Source organism: Nomascus leucogenys, chromosome 3, assembly GCF_006542625.1.
Source record: "Nomascus leucogenys isolate Asia chromosome 3, Asia_NLE_v1, whole genome shotgun sequence".
NCBI lineage: Eukaryota > Metazoa > Chordata > Mammalia > Primates > Hylobatidae > Nomascus > Nomascus leucogenys.
Window position 1 is genome coordinate 9,099,709 of NC_044383.1, and position 25,341 is coordinate 9,125,049.

At 43.7% G+C, this 25,341-nt stretch overlaps 1 protein-coding gene across 1 annotated transcript; it reads left to right on the forward strand.

The window, feature by feature from the left end:
* The first annotated feature begins 2,162 nt into the window (after window positions 1–2,162).
* On the forward strand, window positions 2,163–23,510 carry OAT (ornithine aminotransferase). Its single transcript, XM_030805893.1, has 11 exons — window positions 2,163–2,248; window positions 6,676–6,762; window positions 9,294–9,521; window positions 11,841–12,065; window positions 12,169–12,264; window positions 15,272–15,399; window positions 16,893–17,015; window positions 17,757–17,885; window positions 18,982–19,095; window positions 19,834–19,978; window positions 22,706–23,510. The coding sequence occupies exons 3-11, from the start codon at window positions 9,323–9,325 to the stop codon at window positions 22,864–22,866; spliced, it is 1,320 nt and encodes a 439-aa protein (XP_030661753.1). The 5' UTR covers window positions 2,163–2,248; window positions 6,676–6,762; window positions 9,294–9,322; the 3' UTR covers window positions 22,867–23,510.
* Window positions 23,511–25,341: the final 1,831 nt, after the last annotated feature.

Genomic DNA, 25,341 nt, shown 5'->3' on the forward strand with positions numbered 1-25,341 from the left:
TGGACCTATTGCATTTTTCTGATAAGAGGAAAGAGATAAAACCCAGACATTTCCAGCAATTTCTTGCATATGAAACTCCTTAAAGAGCACCTTATCTGTCAGCCTAAAGACATTGTAACGTACTTTGTGTTACCCCTGGATCCTGGGTGTCATGTGCCTCTCCTGAACTCACCTGCTCCTCCTTGACAAGGCATAACTTGGGAGTCTTGGGCTCTATAAGAGTTCCAAGAGCTGGGCATGGCCCCACATACCTGCCCAGGTTTATAGAGCAGGACCGTGGAGAAACCATTCCTTTCTGACCCCTTGGGTGGAATAACCTAACTTCCAGGAAGTTAATCACATTGTATTGGGTGCTGTGGAGGAACATCAAAGAAATAAAAGGCAACGTTCTGCTCTCAGTGAGTTCTGGAGAGCCCATGGCTACAACAGTCTGAGAGAGTGACCTTGGCCTAGGGCAGATGGAGCCCAAGGGGACTGAATCCCTTTTGATGTCTTGCTCTGCACATCTGCAGATATTGGCTCCGCTGTTCACAGCTCTGCACCCATATCACTTTCTTACCACTACCATTTAGTATGGACTTTACTTTCCGCTTAGCTAAGACTTATCTTAGCCAGTTATGTATGTTGGATGTCTTCCAATTGCTCCCCTACCCCGTCTCCACCCTTTTCCACCCTGCTGTGTGTCCCAGGAGGCTGACCTGTCTTAAAGGGCTCCCCTGGCCTCTGGCCTCCTAATGGCTTCAGCCCATGTGGAAGCCTGACAGGAGATGCTCATTATCCAGCTCCTTCCCATGCAGTTGCTGATGACTTTGGTGACCAGATAGCCTTTCCCACACTCCTCTCTTTGGGTTCTGGAATTCTGGAAACCCCACTTGGAGCCCGTTAGGCCTAGGATGGATAATGGCCCTTGCTGGTGCATGAGACCCAGGTTATTTCTCCATCCCTTGTGGTTTACTTGCCTACATTGATTGATTGATTGGTTGATTAAGATGGTCTTGCTTTGTTGCCCAAGCTGGAGTGCAGTGGTGCAGTCATAGGTCACTGCAGCCTCAACCTCCTGGGCTCAAGTGATCCTCCCACCTCAGCTTTTGGAGTAGCTGGGAACATAGGTGTGCCACCACACCAGATTAATTTTTATTTTATTTTTTTGTGGAGACCGGGTCTCACTGTGTCGCCCAGGCTGGTCTGGAACTCCTGGAATCAAGCAATCCTCCTGCCTCGGACTGCCAAAGTGCTGGGATTACAGGCGTGAGCCACGGGCCCCCACCACCACGTTTTAGGAAATGTTCACATTGGAGTGTGCCCTCTGTTTCCAGCTGGGCCCCTGACTGGTCATTGTGGTCTAATGGAATGTGGTGCCGGCAGCTGCCAGTGCCTGCCCTCTGAGAGGGGTGGCAAGGGGCACACAGGACCAGACTGCCCCTACTGTTGGATGACTGGGTAAGTCGCTTTCTTTCTCTGGGTCTCTGTTTTCCAATATTTAACATAAATGTTGTGGGCTAAGTGAAGTCCCTTCCGATTCTAACATGAGATTGTCCCGGAATATTTATTTTTTGTGTTCTGAATTTAATAACCAGCTGTGGAGGCCACCACAGGCAAATCTGTACTCTGAGTGGGTTGCTGCCACTCAATTATCTGACAGCAGCTGCGAACAGGTGGGCAGTGTGTCTTCCATAGGCAGCGACGACTTTTGGAGGTGAATTCAGAGGCACAACTAAGCCGCGCGGCGCATCAGGGTTCAAGGGCATGGGGCTCCCGCAGCTGTGGCTGGGACAGAGCTGGGGCTGGTCCTGCCCTCCAGGAGCACAGGGCGGGTGGTCCAGCCTCACGTCTCTCGGCCTCCAGCCACACCCGGCCCGCGCAGTGGAGGGCCCAACAGACTTTTCCTTTTCGGGCCTCAGTCTTCTCGTTAGCAAGAGCGGACAATGACCCTTCTTCTCGTCCCGCCAGAGGAGGCGACCGAAGGGCCTGAGCTCAGGTGCAGGCCAGCGGGCTCAGGAGGCGCGAGCGCGCATCGAATCCGCGGGAGGAGCAAAGATTCTTGATACGCGGCCGGGGGGGGGGGGGGGGGGGCGGGGCGGAGGACGGGGCCCACGCGATTGGTGTCCTGCCCTCCACTCCAGCCAATGAGCGGCGAGGGTGTCTTGGGGGCGGGGCGGAATCAGCCTTTAAGTCGCAGTGACGCTCCGGTGTCTCTGTTGCGCTTCGTAGACGCCGTGTGTACCCCGTTGTCCTCAGGCGCTGTCAGGTACTGCCCGGGCGCTGCGGTCCTGGGGCTCTGGTTCGGGCCCTGGCCGGGGTTCCCTGACAGCGGCGGGGGAGGCGAGCGGGCGCGGGGTGGCCGCGGCCCGGGTTCGGGGGATGCTGGCTGAGGGGGCGCGCTGGGCCTCGATCGGGGAACCAGACCGGCTTCCGCGGCCCGTTTACTCTGCGGGCGGCTCCGGCCAGCGCGCAGCTTCAGGGGGCAGGGGCGTGGCGCCCCACGGCTTGCAGGCCCGAGTCCTGGTTCCAGCCCAGAGCGGCCGACGGACGAGCGGGCGGGCGGGTGGGGCGGGAGGCAGGGAGAGGCTGAGGATGTGGCAGCTCCGCCTACCAGACCGGGCGGAGCCGCCGCCCCCTGCGCTCGCGGCCTGTGGAGGCCAGGACTCGGCCAACCTGTCCGGAGACCCCCGAGGCGCCCCGGGGTTCCGGGGAGGAGGCCTTTGGGCACCCTTTGTTCCTGGGGTCGGCGGGGAGGCTGCGTTCTGGGGACGGGGGACCTGTGCAGTAAACCGGTGGCCCTGGTCACGCGGCGGGGGCGCTGATGCAGTCTTGGAGGGCTGGGTCCTCCCGGCCCGCTCCTGCGCCCTGCAGATCGGCCTGCCCGTCGCTCCCCTCTTCCAGCCTATGATTTTTTTTCTCCAGCCTCTGTCGAAATAAAGAAAATTACGGAAGCAGAACCTTCCTTACAGTAACTTGCAGGTTAATTAGATGGTGGGGGATGGGGGGGCAACAGGACTTTCAGCATGAAAACCTCCCGTTGGGGGCTTTTTGCAAACCCTGCTGAGCATCAGTAACTGGGCCTGGCCGGTGCCTTTCTTCGGTCGCCTTCCCGGGCGGGACGGGAGGGGTCATTGTCCGCCCTTTGCTGGCGAGAGGACTGAGGCCCGAAGTCACCTGGGCACTCGCCCTGTGACCCACCGTCTCCTTTTGTCACTCTACATCTTACCTGTTTGGTGTTCAGTTTTACCTCTTAGATGAATTACGGCGATAAGGGGGAACAGAGAGTGACTTTGGAATGAAGTGGCTTTACCTTAAGAAATGACTAATGTTCAGTTTCCAAATTCTAAATTTCTCCTTCTGGGATTGAAAGGGTTTCTGTGGATAAGCTAGTTCTTTCAGTAACCCCGGAACTGTTCTTTAGATTGTAATCAATCGCTCTTAGCCATGTGAAATAACAATAGACTCCTTTCATCAGAATATCCTGGTTCTGTCTTTAGATGAATCTTTTCATAAAAACAAGAGTTAAATTAAAAAGCTTATTTTTGGCCCGGCACGGTGGCTCACACCTGTGTAATCCCAGTACTATGGGAGGCCCAGGCAGGCGGATCACCTGAGGCCAGGAGTTTGAGACCAGCCTGGCCAATATGGTGAAACCCCGTCTCTACTAAAAATACAAAAATTAGCCAGACATCGTGGTGCGTGCCTGTAATCCCAGCTACTTGGGAGGCTGAGGCAGGAGAATTGCTTGAACCTGGGAGGCAGAGCTTGCAGTGAGTTGAGATCATGCCACTGCACTCCAGCCTGGGCGACAGACTCCGTCTCAAAAAAAAAAAAAAAAAAAAAGCTTATAGTTTTGGGTTTACAGTTTTTCATGGTGTTTAAGATTAGTTTTGCATCCCCCCTCCTAAAGAAAAATCCAGTATAACTTTAAATAGTAAATATTTTTAAAAGACATTTTTTCCCTCAAAGCAGCTGTCTTAATATGTATTATCCCCATAGCTTGCCTTTATTACAGTTATTTGTGTGCATATTTTATGCCCTTTAGTGAGTTCTTGAGGACCAGTCAAATCTCAAACATTTACAAATAGCGATGAATGCACCGAATTTGGATGTGTGTGGAGGATGTGCTGCAGTTGACCCCAATCCTTTCTCAGTAGTAAAACTAGTTGTTTGCCAATGATGCACTTGGCTTGAATTTTAGCCAGAATACTGATTTCATCAAAGAGACTTCTGTTGGTAGAACTTTTTTTTTTTTTAAAGGCCTGTATTTGTGAATGGTTACCTCAGGAAAAGTAAATATTTGTCAAAATAGCAAGAACAAATTTACTCCTCAAGTTGAATATTTTAAGTGGCTTTTGGACAACTTTACACTGACTATTCTTTTAGAGTAAGAAAATAGTTTTTAAGAGTATAGGCTAAATTAACTTCAAAATGCAGCCTTTTGTGGAAATTCTACTGTAGGTATGTTCTAATGTAGATGGATGGGCTAGATGGAGGGAGTAATGCTAGCCCAAAGGACTCTGTTAATTACGTGGATAAAACCTTCAGTGTTAGAATTCTAGCTTGCCAAGAGCAATTTGTTCTCATTTCCAGGACCTGAGTATGGGCGTCAGGTAGATGCATGATAGCAGCCTGGAACACATTATTTTGACCTTTGAAGGCCATTAGATCTAATGAAGTAAGCTCTTGATGAAGAGATGAGTTATTCTAGATGAGGTCAGAGAGTGAACACCCCCTCTTAGAGTTAGACTCAACTTGGTCAGGGGTAGGTGATCCCATGGTCTTGATCACCTGCTACCTTGACTTCCTCAGGAGTCCTAAGTAAGACTGACCTCTTTATCTGACAAAGGCCCACAGGATGCCCAACCTGGGCTAGGTTCTAGGAATGCAAAGTGAATTTTACTGTTTTTTAAAGGAGCTTAGAGTATAGACTTTTGGGAATAAAAACAAGTGGCCTGCAGTGTTAGGACCCATTACAAGTCTACACAGTCCCTGGGAGTCCTTAGGAGGGACTTAAATAGGAAATTCTATAGGGGAGGGTGAAAAAAAGCTAACATGGATGCTAATTATGCATAGAAAAAATAACCAAATGTTAATGGTTATCATGCAAGTGTAAAATTGCTGGTAATTTTCTTGTCTGTGTTTTCTAATTTTTTATCAACTGAAAAATGGTGTGTGTGTGTGTCTTTTTAAACAGTTTTAAAAAGAAATCATGGCACTATTGATTGTGCTATTTCAGAAGCTGGCTAGTTTTAAGGGCAAAAGGGAACTGAGTGGCCATTTTGTGCTGGATTTGGCACAATAACATTAACCCATCTAATCCTCAGTAACACTTCAACCTCATTTTACAAATGGGGTGATTGAAGCTCAGAAAGATTGACAGAATCACCCAGAGTTACTCTTCAGAACCACAGACAGAATTTAAAATCCTGGTCTCCAAACTCGGGATTTTCCACTTGATTCTCCTGGTTTTGAAACCTTTTTGGAAGAGGATGTTATTGATGTTGGCTATTTTTAAGTCCATCTTAATTCTGCTCTAAGATTTCTCATACAGTGCCAAGCACAGCAACTTGAACACAGAAGGTTCTTTAATAGAAATGCGTTTACAGGATTTTGATACATCATGGCGTATCCAGTTTCTGACCTTTCCCAGTTGAATTAAATATCCAGACTTCATCTTAAAAACCTTAAGAATAGCTGACCCCGTGGTGTGTGCCTGTAGTCCCACCTCCTCCTGAGGCTCAGGCAGAGGCAGAGGCAGAAGGATCCCTTGAGCCCAGGTGTTCGAGGCCAACCTGGGCGACATAGCTGAGACTCCATCTGTAAGTGAAAAGAAACAAAAACCTTAAGAATGAGTATTAGTAATGTTTTGAATGATATTATTTTGTCACCAGTTATTCTTTAATAAAACTGCCTAAACTTAACAGGTAAATGAATTTTTCATCCCATTTCTGTTGGAAATTAGCTGTGCAGATAACTTTTATATAAAATAAGAATGTTGAATTTAGATAATCTCAGATATTCTTTTTTTTTTTTTTTTTTTTTTTGCGACACAGTCTCTCTTTGTTGCCCAGGCTGGAGTGCTGGTGGCACAGATCATGGCTCACTGCAGCCCAGAACTCAGGGCTCAAGAGATCTTTCCACCTTAGTCTCCTGAGTACCTGATACTACAGGTACGAATCGCCACACCTGGCTAATTTTTGTATTTTTTATAGAGACGGGGTCTCCCCATGTTGCCCAGGTTGATCGTTAACTCCTGGGCTCAAATGATCTGCCTTGGCCTCCCAAAGCGCTGGGATTATAGGTGTGAGCCACCTTGCCTGGCCCTAGAAAGTTGTTGCAGTTTAGAGCACCACTAAGTATTACCTGAGTGTTTTACTGCTAATTTGATAGGCAAAAATTAATGTTCTAATTTTTTCGTTGATCAAACAATTAATTCATACTGAGCAAAGCATAAAGAGCCCAAGAAAGAAATCATACATGAGTGTTTTAGACTTAGCAGTAGCATTTTGGGGAAGTTCCGTATAGTACACTTAGACATTTTTGCTAGCAGCTGCCTCCAGTTGGGTGATTCTTACATCACTTTTGTTTTGATTGTTGGTACCCACCCCTTTGAGATAAAGTCTGATGAAAGTTATGGACCTTCTTCTTGGAAAAATATACGTCTGCATGTAATTCTGCATTTTATTTCAGGAGATTTTGGACTCTCTGCAGACTCTCCCTGGATCTTGGGTTAAAAATCTGTATTCTAGACTGAACTGTGGGAAGAAAAAATAGTCGGTGAGTCTTTGGCAAACCGGAGTGCTGGATTTTGTTTAGTAATTGCGAATTCCTGAACATACTGGATTTACTGGGTAGTGCCAAGTTTAAAGGGAAGTAAGCCAAACTCCAAGTATTATGTTTTGTTAATTTGGCAGCTCGAATCAAGAGTGGCTGTGAGATTATACATGGTTTGACTTGTCATTGGTAGACTTCTGTTGAAACATGAATTAACTAGTCTTTTAGAAAGTAAGTATAGATGGAATAAGTACACCTAGTTTTTGGCAACTTTCTCCTAATCATGAATTTGTCTTTAAGCTTTTTTTTTTTTTTTCTTCCAGAGGTGATTCCTATGCACACGCTCTAATTTCCTTTTAATTATTAGTTTCTTTCATAGCTTAGTTTTTACTTCATGGCTTATCAGGATGCTTAATGGTAAACTGGGTACAAAGAGATGTGCAAAGCCTTGTGGAGGGGCTGGTTTTAGGGCTGGGGGTGACTGGGGAGAGTAGCCATGGCTCTGACTTAATGTGATGGGGTGGCAGGGTAAACACCAGCCTGCTCAGTGATGTTTAGACTTTAACGCTCATACAAGTAACGGATTGTAGTTTGCAGTTTGACTCTCTCTAGTTTCTCAGTTACCTTTTGCTAACAATCGCTTTTTTGTTTGTTTGTTTTTTGAGACGGAGTTTCACTCTTGTTGCTCAGGCTGGAGTGTAATGGCGCGATCTTGGCTCACTGCAGCCTCGTCCTCCCAGGTTCAAGCGATTCTCCTGCCTCAGCCTCCTGAGTAGCTGGGATTAAAGGCATGCACCACCACGCCTAGCTAATTTTGTATTTTCAGTAGAGACAGGGTTTCTCCATGTTGGTCAGGCTGGTCTCGGACTCCCAACTTCAGGTGATCCGCCTGCCTTGGCCACCCAAAGTGCTGGGATTATAGGCATGAGCCACCACACCTGGCCAACGCTACCTTTTATGCTACAATTTTTTGAGGATAAGTTTTGTAGAAACAACCATCCTAGCAGAATAGATTGTTTTGTTTGGGAATCTCATATAAATATGTGTGTGTATGTGTGTATTTATGTATGTATATATATGTTTGGTCTAATTCAACTTGCTGTGAACACTTTAAATTATTAGAAATTAACATTTTTTTCCTAGTCTTTTTGCCTTTCACCTTCATTTATGATAAATTTGACCTACAGAAGTTTTAGATATTTGTGGCTAAATAAAGGATTTTAGGCTGGGCACAGTGGCTCACACTTTTAATTCGAAAACTTTGGGAGGCCATGGTGGGCGGATTGCTTGAGCCCAGGAGTTCAAGACCAGTCTGGGAAACACGGCAAGACCCCCATCCCTACGGAAAATACAAAAATTAGCTGGGTGTGGTGGTGCGTGCCTGTGGTCCCAGCTACTGGAGAGGCTGAGGTAGGATGATTGCTTGAGCCAGGGAGGTTGAAGCTGCAGTGAGCCATGATCTTACCACTGCACTCCAGCCTGGGTGACAGAACGAGACCCTGTCCTCCCCGCCCTCAGAAAAAAAAAAAAAAAAAAAAAAAAGATTTGACTTTTTATAGTTTAGAACTTTGGTGTTAAGCAATTCCCATACCCCAAAAGTCAGCTTTTTCCTCTCCACACCTGTTGTTTTTATTTTAGGATGGTCCCTTTTATTTTGGTAGAAACCAAATTCTACCTTAATTGCTTCACTCTCCATATACAAGGACAAAATAGTTGTCAGTCCCTCTGTCTCCTGCCCCATGCCTAGTCTCTGGCAGTCTTCTCTGATTTGGTCTCCCTGCCTCTGGTCTCTGCCCTACAGTTGTAGCTGTCTCATAGCATCGTGCCTGATGGTATTGGACTGTGGTAGGTGCTTAACAAATACTTAGTGTTTAGCAGGTACTCAGTCAACACACGGTTCATTAGCTCTGGAAAGAGTCTCACTCTTACTGATTGGTTGATTGATTGACTGATTGACAGGGTATCACTCTGTTGCCCAGGCTGGCCTCAAACTCTTGGGCTCAAGTGATCCTCTCGCCTCAGCCTCCTGAGCAGCTGGGGGCTACAGGCATAAACCACCACACCTGACTCAAGATTCTCACTCTTTTTTTTTCTTTTATGGAGACTATGTTGCCCAGGCTGGTCTTTAACTCCTCGGCTCAAGTGATCCTCCCGTCTTGGCCTCCCAAGGTGCTGGAATTACAAATGTGAGCTACTGCGCCTGGCCATTTTTTTTTTTTTTCTTGAGACTGGGCCTTTCTCTGTCTCCCAGGTTGGAGTACAGTGGCACGATCTCAGCTCACTGCAGCCTCAACTTCTGGGCTCAAGCAATCCTCCCACCTCAGTCTCCTGAGTAGCTGGGACTACAGATGCACACCCAGTACACCCAGCTAATTTTTCAATTTTTTGTAGTGATGGAGTCTTGCTGTGTTGCCCAGGCTGGTCTCAAACTCCTGGGCTCATGTGATCCTTTGGCCTCAGCCTCCCAAAGTGCTGAGATTGTAGGCATAAGCCAAGGATTCTCACTCTTAATGCATTCTCTTTTCTTTGGACAGATCTGTGGTTTTTCTACTTGAAGGACACAATGTTTTTCAAACTAGCACATTTGCAGAGGTTTGCTGTACTTCGTCGCGGAGTTCATTCTTCAGTGGCTTCTGCTACATCTGTTGCAACTAAAAAAACAGTCCAAGGCCCTCCAACCTCTGATGACATTTTTGAAAGGGAATATAAGTATGGTGCACACAACTACCATCCTTTACCTGTAGCCCTGGAGAGAGGAAAAGGTACATTTCAGATTAATCTGTCTCTTCCCTTTTCTTGAAACCTTTTATAAAAAAAAATTGCTTCCATATTTTCACAATATACATTTTACTAGATGTTTTTAATGTGTATATTGCAGACATGGTTAATTCCTTTTTTTTTTTTTTGAGATGGAGTCTCACTCTGTCACCCGGGCTGGAGTACAGTGGCACAATACCGGCTCACTGCAACCTCTGCCTCCCGGGTTCAAGCGATTCTTCTGCCTCAGCCTCCTGAGTAGCTGGGACTACAGGCATGTGCCACCACACCCAGCTAATTTTTGTATTTTTAGTAGAGATGGGGTTTCACCATGTTGGCCAGGCTGGTCTCAAACTCTTGACTTTGTGATCCTCCCACCTTGGCCTCCCAAAGTGCTGGGATTACAGGTGTGAGCCACCGCACCCCACCACATGATATCTCTTTACCCATAAATACTTAGTGCATCTTTCCAAAAACGCAATGACTTTTTGAGATAGGGTCTCATTCTGTTGCCCAGGCTGGAGTTCAGTGGTGTGATCATGGCTCACTGCAGCCTGGAACTCCCGGCTTCAGGTGATTTTCCCACCTCAGCTTCCCAAGTAGCTGGGACTACAGGTGTGCCCTGCCATGACTGGCTTATTTTTTGTAGAGATTAGATTTTGCCATGTTGCCCAGGGTGATCTTGAACTCCTGGTCTCAAGTGATCCTACCACCTCAGCCTCCCACAGTGCTGGGATGGCAGGTGTGAGCCACCGTGCCCAGCTGACTTTCTCTTTTATAACCATAGAGTAATTGTAAAAATCAAGAACTTAACACTGGTACAGCACCATTAGTCTAGAGACCTAATCCAGATGTCAATTGTTCTCTTTTATAACAAAAGAAAAACCTCCGTTGAGTTGCATTCAGTTGTCATGTTTATTCTTTAACCCAGAACAGTTCTCAATCCTTGACTGTCTTGGTCTTCTTTCCCTTTGTATTAAGTATCTTGTGGGGACAGAGTGTAAAACTCTGTAAATATCCAGTTACTCATGAACTTTTACTCACAATTTCAGCATCCATTAATGATTCTTGCCTGAATAAATGATTACTGTGATAGTTGCCAAATGGTGATTTAATCTACAATTTGGAATAAATAACAGCCTTAACCAAATAAAACCAAAGTTTATTACTTAGCTTTGTACCAGAAAATGACAATATAAGAGTATCACACATTTTGGTCATTTGCTTGTATTTTATTTGGTACCAGTACTATAGACATATCTTCTTTTGAACGATTGAAAGTCTGTTTCATATTACATGACATGGCAACCCTGTTTTTACTTTCCCACTAGCAATGTATGAGAGTGCCAATTTCTTCCGATCCTTGTCAAAAGTTGTTTTTTTTTTAATTATAACCATCCCAGGGAGTGTGAGATGGTATTTCATTGTGGTTTTAACTTGCATTTTCCTAATGATTAGTGATGTTGAACATCTTTTCATGTGTTTCTTGCCATTTGTATATCTTATTTGAAGAAATAGCTATTCAAGTCTTTCCGCATTTTTTAAATTGAGTTGTTTGTCCTTTTGAAATTGAGTTGTAAGAGTTCTGGATATTAGATCCTTATCAGACACATGATTTACAAATATTTTTTTTCCATCCTAAGAGTTATTATAGTCTACTTCTCATGATTTTTGTCTGTTATGTGTAACTTCTGCTTTTTTATTTTTAAATTTTACTTATTTTATTTTATTTTATTTATAGGCAGGATCTTGCTCTGGTGCCCAGGTTGGAGTGCAGTGGCACAGTCTCAACTCACTGCATCCTCTACCTCCCAGGCTCAAGCAATCTTCCCACCTCAGCCTCTGTAACTGGGACCATACGTGCACACTACCATGCCCGGCATTTTTCTGTAGAGTCAGGGATTTTGCCGTGTTGTCCAGGCTGATCTGGAACTCCTGGGTTCAAGCAATCCCTGCCTTGGTCTCCCAAAGTGCTAGGATTACAGGCGTGAGCCATGGCTCCCTGCCTAACTTCTGCTTTTAAATTCTAATTTTGGATCCTAAATCTTAGAATTAGGTAAAGGTTTTACTCCAGAGTTTATAACCTTTTTGTGTTATTTTTGTTAAATGTGTATTTTGAAGCTGGGCGGATAAAATACAATTCTTAGTAATTCCTTGCAAACCAAAGTTCATTATACCTGAGCTAAAACAAGCTTTAACTACAAATATATATTAAATAGAGGTTCATATATAGGCATTCAGAGGGCTTGCTACCACTCTTAATTTTTGAACTTTATGCTGTATAGTAATTGTCTAAAATTATTTTCCTTTTTTATGTATTTTAGGTATTTATGTATGGGATGTAGAAGGCAGAAAATATTTTGACTTCCTGAGTTCTTACAGTGCTGTCAACCAAGGGCATTGTCACCCCAAGATTGTGAATGCTCTGAAGAGTCAAGTGGACAAATTGACCTTAACATCTAGAGCTTTCTATAATAACGTACTTGGTGAATATGAGGAGTATATTACTAAACTTTTCAACTACCACAAAGTTCTTCCTATGAATACAGGTAAAACATTTCCTTTTTTTGTTAAATACTCTCAAAAATAATCTTTTTATTTTTTGATAGTTTAACATTTTTTAAAAATCTGAACATTTTTCTCTCCTGATAGGAGTGGAGGCCGGAGAGACTGCCTGTAAACTAGCTCGTAAGTGGGGCTATACCGTGAAGGGCATTCAGAAATACAAAGCAAAGATTGTTTTTGCAGGTATGTGAAATTAAATATTAACTTCTATGATTGAAACATACAATATAATAATTTACTGTGGCCAGGCATGGTGGCTCATGCCTGTAATCATAGCACTTTCGGAGGCCAAGGCAGGAGGATTCCTTGAGCCCTGGAGTTCAAGACCAGCCTTCTGGGCAACATAGGGAGACCCTGTCTCTATTTAAAAAAAAAAAAAAAAAAAAAAAAATATATATATATATATATATATATATATATATATATACATACATACACATACATATGTATATATACACACACACACACTTATATATTTTATATATAAAAAACATATATATATATATGTATACATTTACTGTTTTAATTTGCTGATGAAATACTTGTAATATGTTTTGCCCGGTACATGATACGTATTTGCTGAATGTTTCCTAAAAATTTATGAGGGATTTCCTCTTCTTGGGATTTTTCTTCATATATGGGATTTTTCTTTCTGAACTCCCTATTCCTCTCATTTGCCTGTCAGATTTTTTTCATAGTAGTTATCCAGTTAATTAGATAGTCTTACTGGTGGAGGGTTTGGGTTGGGGGCTGGGGTTGGGTGAAGTTAGCGTGGGGCCTTGGCCTACATAAACAGTGGTTTGAATCTTGATATTGGAGGTCCTGTTGTGCCATGTTCCTCTTAGAAGCTGTTGAAAAGAGGAGGCTTGGAGTTGCCCTTGTTAGGCTTCTGGGCCTGGATGAAAGGAATAACTTGAATTTTGGTTAGGGAGACTAGCAATTAATTGAGAAGATGTAGTTTGACTGTTGGGTTCTGTATATGATATTCAAATGAGAGGTTCTGACTTGTTTTTTAAGCTTTATTTTTTTAAAACAAGTATGTGTAGATTTGTCACTATAATGGTCAAATTCATTCTTGTGATAGTTGAAATCATTAAATATTCTGCCTTGTGAACACATGCAGTTAAATGATAAACCCCATAACATAATAGAATCCAGAGTTCAACCGAAGGCCAGAGGTGATTGGTATTTGAGGGGACAGATTGGTATTCCCAAAGAAGAAATCTTTGCAAAACTCTGTAACTTGCCATTTAAAAATCTTGTGCTTTCGTTGTAGGACAACATAACTGTTTCTTGCAAACAAACATGGTGTTTCTGGTGATTTTCATTCTTATAGACTGTGTCCAGTCTCTTTCTTAATAGCAAAGGGTGCAAAGATGTTTTCACCTGAGTATTGAAAGAAGCTGGTGAGTCAGTGGGGTGGAGAGACAGAGGAAGACTGTCCCTAACTGTAAGTCCCTTATACCTGCAGGGTAAGTGACTGAGGATGAGATTCCTGAGGCTAGGCAGGGGAGAGCAAATAGGCTTATGGTCTAATCAGTGCATTTCTTCTTAAACAAACCTAGTCAAAATCAATGTGCTATTGTTTGTGGACAAGTAAAAGAAGAGATTACTTGTAGGTAAGGGATGCTAGTGAAAGAGGCTTTGCAAGAATAGTGTTTAGAAACGAGATGAAGCCAAAATACGATAATCCAGCACTGATTAATTGAGTTGCTGCTGGCAGAAGTGGTGAGAAGATAAAAACGTGATGTCACAAACTCCCAACCTTGCTGTTATTTTACATGGTGTCTCTCCTTCTTGAATGTAACCCTCTCTGAAATTATCCAGCTCACTTGCTTTACTGGTTTATGTTAGGTGTTTTCTCCCTGCTAGAAAGGAAGCTCCCTGAGGACAGGGATCTTGCCAGTTGTGATCATGATCTATTTCCCAACTTTTTTTTTTTTTTTTTTTTTGAGACGGAGTTTCACTCTTGTCACCTAGTCTGCAGTCTGGCTCACTGTAACCTCCGCCTCCAGGGTTCAAGTGATTCTCCTGCCTCAGCCTCCTGTGTAGCTGGGATTACAGGCGCCCACCACCACGCCCAGCTAATTTTTGTACTTTTAGTAGAGACAGGGTTTCACCATGTTGGCCAGGCTGGTCTCGAACTTCTCATCTCAGGTGATTCACCCACCTCGGCCTCCCGAAGTGCTGGGATTACAGGCATGAGCCACCGCACGCAGCTTCCCCAACATCTTTATTATTATTATTATTATTTTTATTTTTTGAGACAGAGTCTTGCTCTGTCACCCAGGCTGGAGCGCAGTGGTGTGATCTCAGCTCACAGCAACCTCTGCTTCCTGGGTTCAAGGGATTCTCGTGTCTTAGCCTGCTGAGTAGCTGGGACTACAGGTGTGCACCACCATGCCCGGCTAATTTTTGTATTTTTAGTAGAGATGGGGTTTCACCATGTTGGCCAGGCTGGTCTTGAACTCCTGACCTCAGGCGATCTGCCCGCCTTGGCCTCCCAAAGTGCAGGGATTACATAAGTGAGCCACTGTGCCCGGCCTATTCCCCAACATCTAAAACAATGCCTGACATAGTAGATCCTCAGTCACCTTTATTAATGGATAAAAAATGTTCCAGCAGAAAGGGAGACGTCTGTCATTTAGCATCATAAAGGATTGTAGTATCAAGGAAGGTAAAATGGAAACGTGTTTGGATTGCTTGAGGATCTTTTCTCCAAATGAAATTGGAAATGCATTCTGTTGTTAGCCTGCAGTATTGGAGTTTTGAAAGGAAAACCGCTAATTGTCTATGAAGGATATTCTTTCTCATATCACTATCATAAATGCACCTTCTCTAGAAAACATGCATTGAAGACCTCAATTGTTAGGGCTTGGTATTGGGTTGGGGATTATTGAAAGAAAAGTAAGTTATCTATCTTCAGGGGCTATATATTCCAGTCAAGAGGCTCAGTAGAGAGAAATGCCGAAAATAGGAATTACAAGGCCAGACTTAGTGGCCTTGTGTCATAGGAGCCATGGTGTTTAATATCAGACTTTGTTTTAACAATTGAAAACCCACTGAAGGTGCACTAAAGCAAGCCCTTGATTTATTTTTTGAGTCAAACTTCTTGTGGTGTTTTGCGGGGATAGTGCTTATTGAATTTTGGGTTTCTTTGAAATAATCACTGTTTGTTTCTCCCTTGTAGCTGGAAACTTCTGGGGTAGGACGTTGTCTGCTATCTCCAGTTCCACAGACCCAACCAGTTACGATGGTTTTGGACCATTTATGCCAGGATTCGACATCATTCCCTATAATGATCTGCCTGCACTGGAGGTATTTCACTAGCGTCATAGTGCTCAGCTCATTGAGAATAGAAATTAAAGCTGTTGAATATATGAATTAAAAGTACATTATATGACAGTAATGCAAATTTATCTCACTTAAGTTAGGCCACGATTTCAGACTTGTTCTCAGTAGCGATCAATTAGTTTCCAACGCAGAGAAAGCTGAGTTCTGTGATCTACTCTGTACAGCCAGCCAACGACTTTAACAGTTAACTTGGGTATACCTGCTTACTTACTAGGTAAAATTTCTGTTTTTAGCTAGCTTTTTAAAATTAAGAAGTGGAAGACTTTTTAAGAAAGCCTTAAGTTGGCTTTAAAAGGCTATTTACTTTAGATTTAATTTAAGTAATTAATTTCTTTTTTTGAGACAGAGTCTCACTCTATCGCCCAGGCTGGAGCGCAGTGGCACAATCTCGTCTCGCTGCAAACTCCGCTTTCTGGGTTCAAGTGATCCTCCTGCCTCAGCCTCCCAAGTAGCTGGAACCACAGGCACACACCACCACACCCAACTAACTTTTCTATTTTCTTTAGAGACATGGTTTTGCCATGTTGGCCAGGCTGGTCTCGAACACTTGACCTCAAGTGATCTGTCCACCTTGGCCTCCCAGGGTGCTGGGGTGACAGACATGAGCCACTGTGCCCAGCCAGATTTAATTTAGGTACATTTGTGTATTAGAAAACAGGCTGGGCATGGTGGTATATGCCTGTAACCCCAGTGCTTTGGGAGGCCAGGGCTGGAGGAGCACTTTGTGTTCAGGAGTTCAAGACCAGCCTGGGCAGCATAGGGAGAGCCTGTCTCTACAAAAAAATTTAAAAATCAAGGTCAGGCGCGGTGGCTTATGCCTGTACTTGCAGCAGTTTGGGAGGCCGAGGCAGGCAGATTGCTTGAGGTCAGGAGTCGAGACCAGCCTGGCCAACATGGTGAAACCCTGTCTCTACTAAAAATACAAAAAAAATTAGCTGGGCGTGGTGGTGTGCGCCTGTCATCCCAGCTACTTGGGAGGCTGAGGCAGGAGAATTGCTGGAACCCAGGAGGCAGAGGCTGCAGTAAGCCAAGATCGTGCCACTGCACTCCAGCCTGGGTGACGGAGTGAGACTCCATCTCCAAAAAAAAAAAAAAAAATTAGCTGGGCATGGTGCGCAGCTACTTGGCAGGCTGAGGCAGGAGGATCACCTTGAGCCCAGGAGTTCGAGACTTTAGTGGGCCATGTTTGTGCCGCTATACTCCAGCCTGGGCAACAGAATGAGGCAAAAAAGGAAATGTAGGCTAATGTAACTTAAAGGTGAGGTATTTGGAGCTTCTGATAATTGAATGGCAGTGAATTTGAAGTCTTCCACTTCAAATTCTTATGAAGTCAGAATTTACGTTAGTGCAAAAACTTGATTTGCATACTTAATAGAAAATATGTGTGGTATATGCTTTCAGATTTCCAAGTGTGGTAGAAAGAAAGTTATTAAAACTTATTCCTATTTCTTCCGTAGCGTGCTCTTCAGGATCCAAATGTGGCTGCATTCATGGTAGAACCAATTCAGGGTGAAGCAGGCGTTGTTGTTCCGGATCCAGGTTACCTAATGGGAGTGCGAGAGCTCTGCACCAGGCACCAGGTTGTCATGTTAGGTGTTTGTGATAAGGCTGAATGTCGAGTTAGCTGTGATAAGGTTGAATGGGCTCCTCCCCAGCTCCTCTCTGAATTCTGCTGATTGGATAAATGCAAAGATTAAATTACTTTCCACTAGAGGGCGATGGCATTCTAAGAGCTTAAGTACTGTCTAGTGCTTAGAAACCTGCACAGAAGCTGACTTTTTCCTGTCTCTGGCCTTGTCCTGGGCCCTGTGCAGAACTGCAGACCTGGCCTTAACAGCGTTTCCTTCCTCGCTGCTCTAAGAGCCTTTCACTTTGAGCCCCCGCAAGCCCTTTGTTGTATTCTCTCCTCCTTTCCCCCAGGGCTAATAGTAGTGTATTTTGTTTACCATTTGAGAGTTCCTGTCACATATTAAATGTTTGTGGAATAAACAAATGAGTTAATTTGTTCCCAGAGCGTAGTTAGGTCCAGAAAAGCCATAAAAAACCCTCACCTTTGCATCAGCACCTTTTCACTATGTAGAGCAGGGCAGAATGGGCCTCTAGGGAGACAGTGGCCAGACAGAGGAAATAGTTGGTGAGTCTACAAGATTCTCATAGGATACTCTTGAAATTGTGTGTGTAGTTAAAACATTTTTACAAATCCGAGGGCACATCAGAATTACACATTTATTGTTGGTGGGGGGACAGTGAAATAAAGATGGCTATTTTCCCTGTGGAAATGAAAGTAATTAGTAATAGGGTTATGTTTTTTTCCCCAATAGGTTCTGTTTATTGCTGATGAAATACAGACAGGATTGGCCAGAACTGGTAGATGGCTGGCTGTTGATTATGAAAATGTCAGACCTGATATAGTCCTCCTTGGAAAGGCCCTTTCTGGGGGCTTATACCCTGTAAGTTTCATGTCCCCCCTCTTTCCATTTCCTACTCTTGTAAAATATACCCCTAAAGTATTTATACATCAACTGATTGTGACAATAATGCCTTTCGGATGGTTTGATTTTGCCAAGTGTGCTGTAGGCCACCTGGAATATCTGTAATAAAAACATTTAAGGGACCAGTGTGTGACCCACTTACTTATTGCCTGAAGAATTGAATGTGCCTTGGAATTTGCTATGACATTGGATTTGGGTGGAAACAGTTTACCCTCAAAGGACTCCTGTAGACTCCTGTCCTTTTTTCCAGTGTTCAGAAACATGGCATATTACTAATTGTTTAAAACCATGACTGGTGAACATAGAAACTGAAAAAAATTAATGTTTGTTGTAGTTCATATCTTGGGTTTGCCTTTCACAGCCAGTAATTGTTACTGCATCAGAGGTCTCTGAAGTATAGATGTTTTTGCTGAATAGACAAAACCTTTGCTAAAAAGAATGCGCAACTTTGTTTTTTAAGCATTTAAACAAAGCATTTCATCTCAGTGTTGGAAGGGATTGTGAAATTATATCATTGCAGAAATAGCTTTTCTCTTTTAGTTGCAAAATTATATTGTTTTGTGCCATTGACGTGTACCTAAAGTATTTGTAATGTTTTAGGGTATGACGTAAGTCATTAGGTTGTTACCAGTAGTTAGGCTGGCAGATGTAAACTTTTTCATTGAAGTCATTAAATATCAGCTTCTTGGCCAGGTACAGTGGCTCATGACTGCAATCCCAGCACTTTGGGAGGCCGAGGCAGGCAGATCACCTGAGGTCATGAGTTCGTGACCAGCCTGGCCAACATGGTGAAACCTTATCTCTACTGAAACTACAAAAAAAAAAAAAAAAAAAAAAAAAAGTAGCATGTGTGGTGTGGTGGTGGGTGCCTGTAATCCTAGCTACTTGGGAGGCTGAGGCAGGAGAATTGCTTGAGCCCGGGAGGCAGAGATTGCAGTGAGCTGAGATCACGCCACTGCACTCAAGCCTGGGTGACAGCGGGACTCTGGGGAAAAGAATGCTTAGTAGAATGCTTAGTGCTGAGAAATGACATGGTGAATTGACTGTCTTTCAGGTGTCTGCAGTGCTGTGCGATGATGACATAATGCTGACCATTAAGCCAGGGGAGCATGGGTCCACATACGGTGGCAATCCACTAGCCTGCCGAGTGGCCATCGCAGCCCTTGAGGTAAAGACTGATACAGCCACACGGTGTCTATTCTTTAAAGCAGTGTTGAAGTGATTTTTAATTTGGGCCCACTGGTATAATAAGAAATTCAATAAGAATGCCAAATATCAGAAAACATGAAGTATAGAGGAAAAATTTTAGGAACAAGATATTCTCAAAAAGTAATTTAAACTTGGCCTAGTAGACTGGATTTCCTCCGTGGGCTTCCTGAGTTCACAGTCACCTGGCGCTTTGGGTTCTTTGGCCCTGGCTGGCCCTCACAGGACTCTCAACTGTGACCCCCCACCAGCCCTGTCTTTTTGCTTAGCAAGCAGGTTTTCTTTTAAGTGTGGATTTATAATGTTTTCAGACTGATTAAGTGCCTGCTGAAGGCATACAATTATTATGTAATCTCTGAGGATAGAACTTGGTGAGGGGGGAGGAAACTATTGCAGTTTAGGAATTACATTTCCTCCACCGATGTATTCGATTAATGACAGTATGTGAGTTGCATTAAATAAACTTTAATCCTTATTTTCCATGAATGATTGGCAATAGATTTGTGACGAAAGCAAGGCTCTGAGCTAGTGTTTGTTTAATTAGAAATTAATACAGGCTTTGAAAAATAGCAATGAAAGTTAAGTTCCTCTGGTCTTTTATCTAGTCATGTTTTTCCTGTGTTTACAGTCCCTGTTGTCCTCCAAAGAACAACAAAAAAAGGACAGTCTTAACATTTGTATAATTTTTCTTTAAACGTAGGTTTTAGAAGAAGAAAACCTTGCTGAAAATGCAGAAAAATTGGGCATCATCTTGAGAAATGAACTCATGAAGCTGCCTTCTGACGTTGTAACTGCCGTGAGAGGAAAAGGATTATTAAACGCCATTGTTATTAAAGAAACCAAAGGTGTGGAGATAAAACATTTACTCAAGATAATTTTTTAAGGAAGACCTAAAATACACTTGGTATTTTATTTTTTTATTTATTTATTTTTTGAGACGGAGTCTTGCTCTGTCTCCCAGGCTGGAGTGCCGTGGTGCGGTCTTGGCTCACTGCAACCTCTGCCTCCTGGGTTCAAGCAATTCTCTGCCTCAGCCTCCTGAGTAGCTGGATTACAGGTGCCTGTCACCACGCCTGGCTAATTTTTGGATTTTTAATAGAGACGGGGTTTCATCATGTTGGCCAGGCTGATCTCGAACTCCTGACCTCGTGATCCGCCTGCCTTGGCCTCCCAAAGTGCTGGGATTACAGGCGTGAGCCACTGCGCCCGGCCACACTTGTTTTGTTTTTGTTTTTTTTTTAAGATGGAGTCTTGCTCTGTTGCCAGGCTGGAGTGCAATGGCGCCATCTCGGCTCACTGCAACTTCCGATGCCCTGGTTCAAGTGATTCTCCTGCCACAGCCTCCCGAGTAGCTGGTATTACAGGCATGTGCCACCAGGCCCAGCTAATTTTTGTATTTTTAGTAGAGACGGGGTTTCACCATGTTGGCCAGGATGGTCTTGATCTCCTGACCTCGTGATCCTCCCGCCTCAGCCTCTGAAAGTGCTGAGATGACAGGCATGAGCCATTGCTCCTGGCCACACTTGGTATTTTAATTGGTTGTTGGGATGTTCTGTTTGAAACTGCTGACTGACATAATGACCAAACCTTTTAGACAGATTATTGTCTGATTTATAATTACATTCAGAGTATAAAAAATATAGCTCTTTTCTAAATGAAGGCACATTTAACCAATTTGACCCTTGTTCCTTTAAGACACTTATTTTTCTGCCTTAAATTAGTCATGCAGTATTTAGAGAGTTCAAGATTTTTTGTTGGTGAGTCTGGACTTGCAAGTGTCCTCTTTGCTATCCTTCCCTCCCTCACTTTGATGCTTTGTGTCAGTAGAGGTTATAGGAGCAGCAGAAATAATGATATGAATGACAGTTGTGGGGTCAATAATAAAAATAATGCTGGCTGTCACTTAATTGGGTGTTTGATGTTTTAGTACATCCTTTGTAACCCTTAGGTGTTCCTTGCTGGATTTTCTTGTGATAACTCTTCCTTTTAAAGCAACGATTCCAACCTCCCAACCTTGGCTGCACTTAAAGAATCACCTGGGGGGCCAGGCGTGGTGGCTTATGCTTGTAATCCCAGCACTTTGGGAGGCCGAGACGGGCGGATCACGAGGTTAGGAGATCGAGACCATCCTGGCTAACGCAGTGAAACCCCATCTCTACTAAAAATACAAAAAAATAGCCGGGCGAGGTGGTGGGCACCTGTAGTCCCAGCTACTCGGAGGTTGAGGCAGGAGAATCGCTTGAACCTGGGAGGTGGAGCTTGCAGTGAGCTGAGATCGCGCCACTGCACTCCAGCCTGGGCGGCAAAGTGAGACTCCGTCTCAAAAAAAAAAAAAAAAAAAGAATCACCTGGGGAGCTTCTTAAAAAAATGAGTCAAAGCCTGGCCTTACCCCAGGGATTCTGATTTGACAGATCTGGGACGGGGCACAGGCATTAGCAATAGCCTTTAAGATGATTCTGATGGGCAGCCAGGTTGAGAATCGCTGCTATAAAATGTTGAGCTCAGGAAGCGAGTCCGTTTTCGGAATGTGTAGTGTTCACTGGGCTTTGAGTATTGCCCATTTTATGTCAGTTAATCATCTGTATCATACCCAAGTTCTTTTTTTTTCTGTTTTAGAATTTTATTTATTTTATTTTTTGAGACAGAGCCTCTCTCTGTTGGGCTGGAGTGTCTGTTGCCAGGCTGGAGTACAGTGGCATGATCTTGGCTGACTGCGACCTCCACTTCCTGGGTTCAAGCGATTCTCCTGCCTCAGCCTCCTGAGTAGCTGGGACTACAGGCGTGTGCCACACCATGCCCGGCTAATTTTTGTGTTTTTAGTAGAGATGGGGTTTCACCATGTTGGCCAGGATGGTCTCGATCTCTTGACCTTGTGATCTGCCCACCTCGGCCTCCCAAAGTGCTGGGATTACAGGTGTGAGCCACTGCACCCGGCCCATACCCAAGTTCTTTTGCATTTGTTCCTTGTGTGATTAATACAGCAGCCTTAGCACATTTTTTTTTTTTTTTTGGCTTGGTCTTTTTCATTTATGAAAAACTATGATATGTCTAATCATATCATTCAAACCTAGTTATGTACTTTCTGAAAAGTGAAGAGTAACTTCCTTTTTAGGAATAAAAACAAAGCAAGCTTGCAGCTCCAAGCTTCCCTTTCTTTTTTTTTTTTTGAGACAGCATCTTGCTCTGTCACCAGGCTGGAGTGCAGCAGCATGATCTCTGCTCGCTGCAGCCTCCGCCTCCTGGGTTCAAGCGATTCTCCTGCCTCATCTCCCAAGTAGCTGGGACTACAGGTGTGCACCATGATGCGCAGCTAATTTTTGTATTTTTAGTAGAGACGGGGTTTCATCATGTTGACCAGGATGGTTTCAATCTCTTGACCTTGTGATTCGCCCACCTCCGCCTCCCAAAGTGCTGGGATTACAGGCATAAGCCACCGCTCCCAGCCCAAGTTTCCCTTACTTGAGCAAGTTCTGTTAATTTTGTTTTGCCAGGCTGCACTTTGCCCATACATATGGCAAGGGATGTTTAAACGTTTATCTTTGAGCATGTACGTTTTACTATTTTTCTTTAGATTGTGATGCTTGGAAGGTGTGTCTACGACTTCGAGATAATGGACTTCTGGCCAAGCCAACCCATGGCGACATTATCAGGTTTGCGCCTCCGCTGGTGATCAAGGAGGATGAGCTTCGAGAGTCCATTGAAATTATTAACAAGACCATCTTGTCTTTCTGAGGGTAGCCAGCTGTTTTCAGTGGTCCCCGGGAGCCAGCTGGAGACAGGTGGTCCTGTAAAAGCTTTGTTCCTAATGCGGGCACATTCCACTCCCATGAGTCTTCAAAAACTTTTTTTTTGAATATATTTTTTTCAGTTGATACATAATAGAACAATGTTTATTAACCTGCCGTTTGCTTTGTAACGTAACCAAGATAATGTAATGGCATCTATATTCATTCAGTTGAAGTGTTTTGATGTGCATGTGTACTTCCTAAGGTGAAATGCATCTATATACAGACAGCCTCTAAATCAAGTCCTTCAGTATAATTGATATATGTTTTTATAATTTCCTCACTGGTATAAGTGTTTCATATTTGAAAAAGTTATCTCTGGGTATTACATAAAAGGCTTCATCTTATAAAGTGAAATCATTGTTATTGAATTTTAGGAAGGATTAATGGTTAAGTGTATATAAAATACTAATATTAAGTAAACTTCATATTGGCCGACACCAGGGTTGTATTCTATGGATGTCATTATTTTGAATTAAGAATTAGTGTTTAACATTCCTAAATTGTTTTGAGTGCTTGATTATGATTTGTAAAAAATCTTTATTTTCAATATTTCTTTAAATTTAAAATAAAGCTTATATTTAAAATGTCTGTTTTGTGATGAGTATCAACCTTAAAAGGAAGAAGCTGAGGCAAAATTAATATAGAATGTTTAGGTGGGCCAAGGTTGGGGACTGCAGCTCGGGACACACTTCCAGGTTGCCTTGGAGAGTGCTCCAGAGAACATTTTTTAAAGAAAAAAGGATAGATCAGCTGCTGTTGTGCCCTCTACTGACACAGGTGAAGGGGTGATTACAAAAGTTGTTTATCAGGAATTCTCATTGGCTTACAGAACTAACCTTGGTTAGTGATTGGCTGTATGCTGTTGAACTATAGGGTATATGGCATTTGATAGATACTTGGCTTCAAGAGGTAATTATTTAGCTTGGGAGAGAGTGACCTGACTACGGTTTCATTCTATCGCCTCTCTGGGCCTGATAATTTGGTTTTTATTTTTTGAGATGGAGTCTCTCTGTTGCCCAGGCTGCAGTGCAATGGTGCGATCTCAGCTCACTGCAACCTCCACCTCCTGGGCTCACATGATTCTCCTGTCTCGGCCCCCCGAATAGCTGGGATTACAGGTGTGTACCACCACACCCAGCTAATTTTAGTATTTTTAGTAAAGATAGGGTTTCATTAAGTTGACCAGGCTGGTCTTGAACTCCTGGCCTCAGGTGATCCCCCCGACTTGGCCTCCTAAAGTGCTGGGATTACAGGCATCAGCCCCCGTGCCTGGCCTGGGCCTGGTAATTTAAAGGGGCTCATGTTCTTCAGATACAAGATTTCTTTATTCCCCATGTCACTGTGCTATTACTGCAGTGTTATCAGTTACATTTTTTTTTTTTTTGAGACGGAGTCTCACTCTGTTGCCCAGGCTGGAGTGCAGTGGCGCAATCTCGGCTCACTGCAAGCTCCGCCTCCTGTGTTCATGCCATTCTCCTGCCTCAGCCTCCCCAGTAGCTAGGACTACAGATGCCTATCACCACGCCCAGCTAATTTTTTGTATTTTTAGTAAAGACGGGGTTTCACTGTGTTAGCCAGGATGGTCTTGCTCTCCTGACCTTGTGATCCGCCTGCCTTGGCCTCCCAAAATGCTGGGATTACAGGTGTGAGCCACTGCGCCCAGCCTATCAGTTACATTTTTAAGCTTTTTGAGACTCTTATTTATTCCATGTGTTTTCTTTTTTTTTTTCTATTTTTTTTTTTTTTTTTTTTTTTGTGAGACAGAGTCTTGCTCTGTTGCCTAGGCTGTAGTGCAATGGCGCCATCTCAGCTCACTGCAACCTCCGCCTCCTAGGTTCAAACGATTCTTGTGCCTCAGCCTCCTGAGTAGCTGGGACAATAGGCCTGCACCACCATGCCCGGCTAATTTTTGTATTTTTAGTACAGATGGGGTTTCACCATGTTGCTCAGGCTGGTCTCGAACTCCTGACCTCACGTGATCCACCCGCCTCGGCCTCCTAAAGTGCTGGGATTACAGGCATGAGCCACTGTGCCCGGCATATTCCATGTGTTTTCTAAGAGCATTTCAACTCTGACCTACAGAAAACTAGAAGTTATAAAAAGAATACATGTAAAAGATAGGTCTCTTATACTTCCCTTTCAAAGTAGCGTGTTCTCTGTGCATATACTAATACTTATCATTTTTTTAAAGTTATCCTTTTCATATGTGGTGTTTTGCAACTTTCTTTTTCTTTTTTCTTTTTTTTAACCTGAGCAGAGTATTTTGGATGTTTTTCCATGTCTCATTCTCAAATAACTGGTATTTCATCGTTTGTGGGTATACTGTAATTTCATCTCGTATTGGGACCATTTGACTTGAATAAAGCTTGTGACCACTTCATATCTTTTCACAATGGTGCAAAAGTGCACAGTGTTCCTA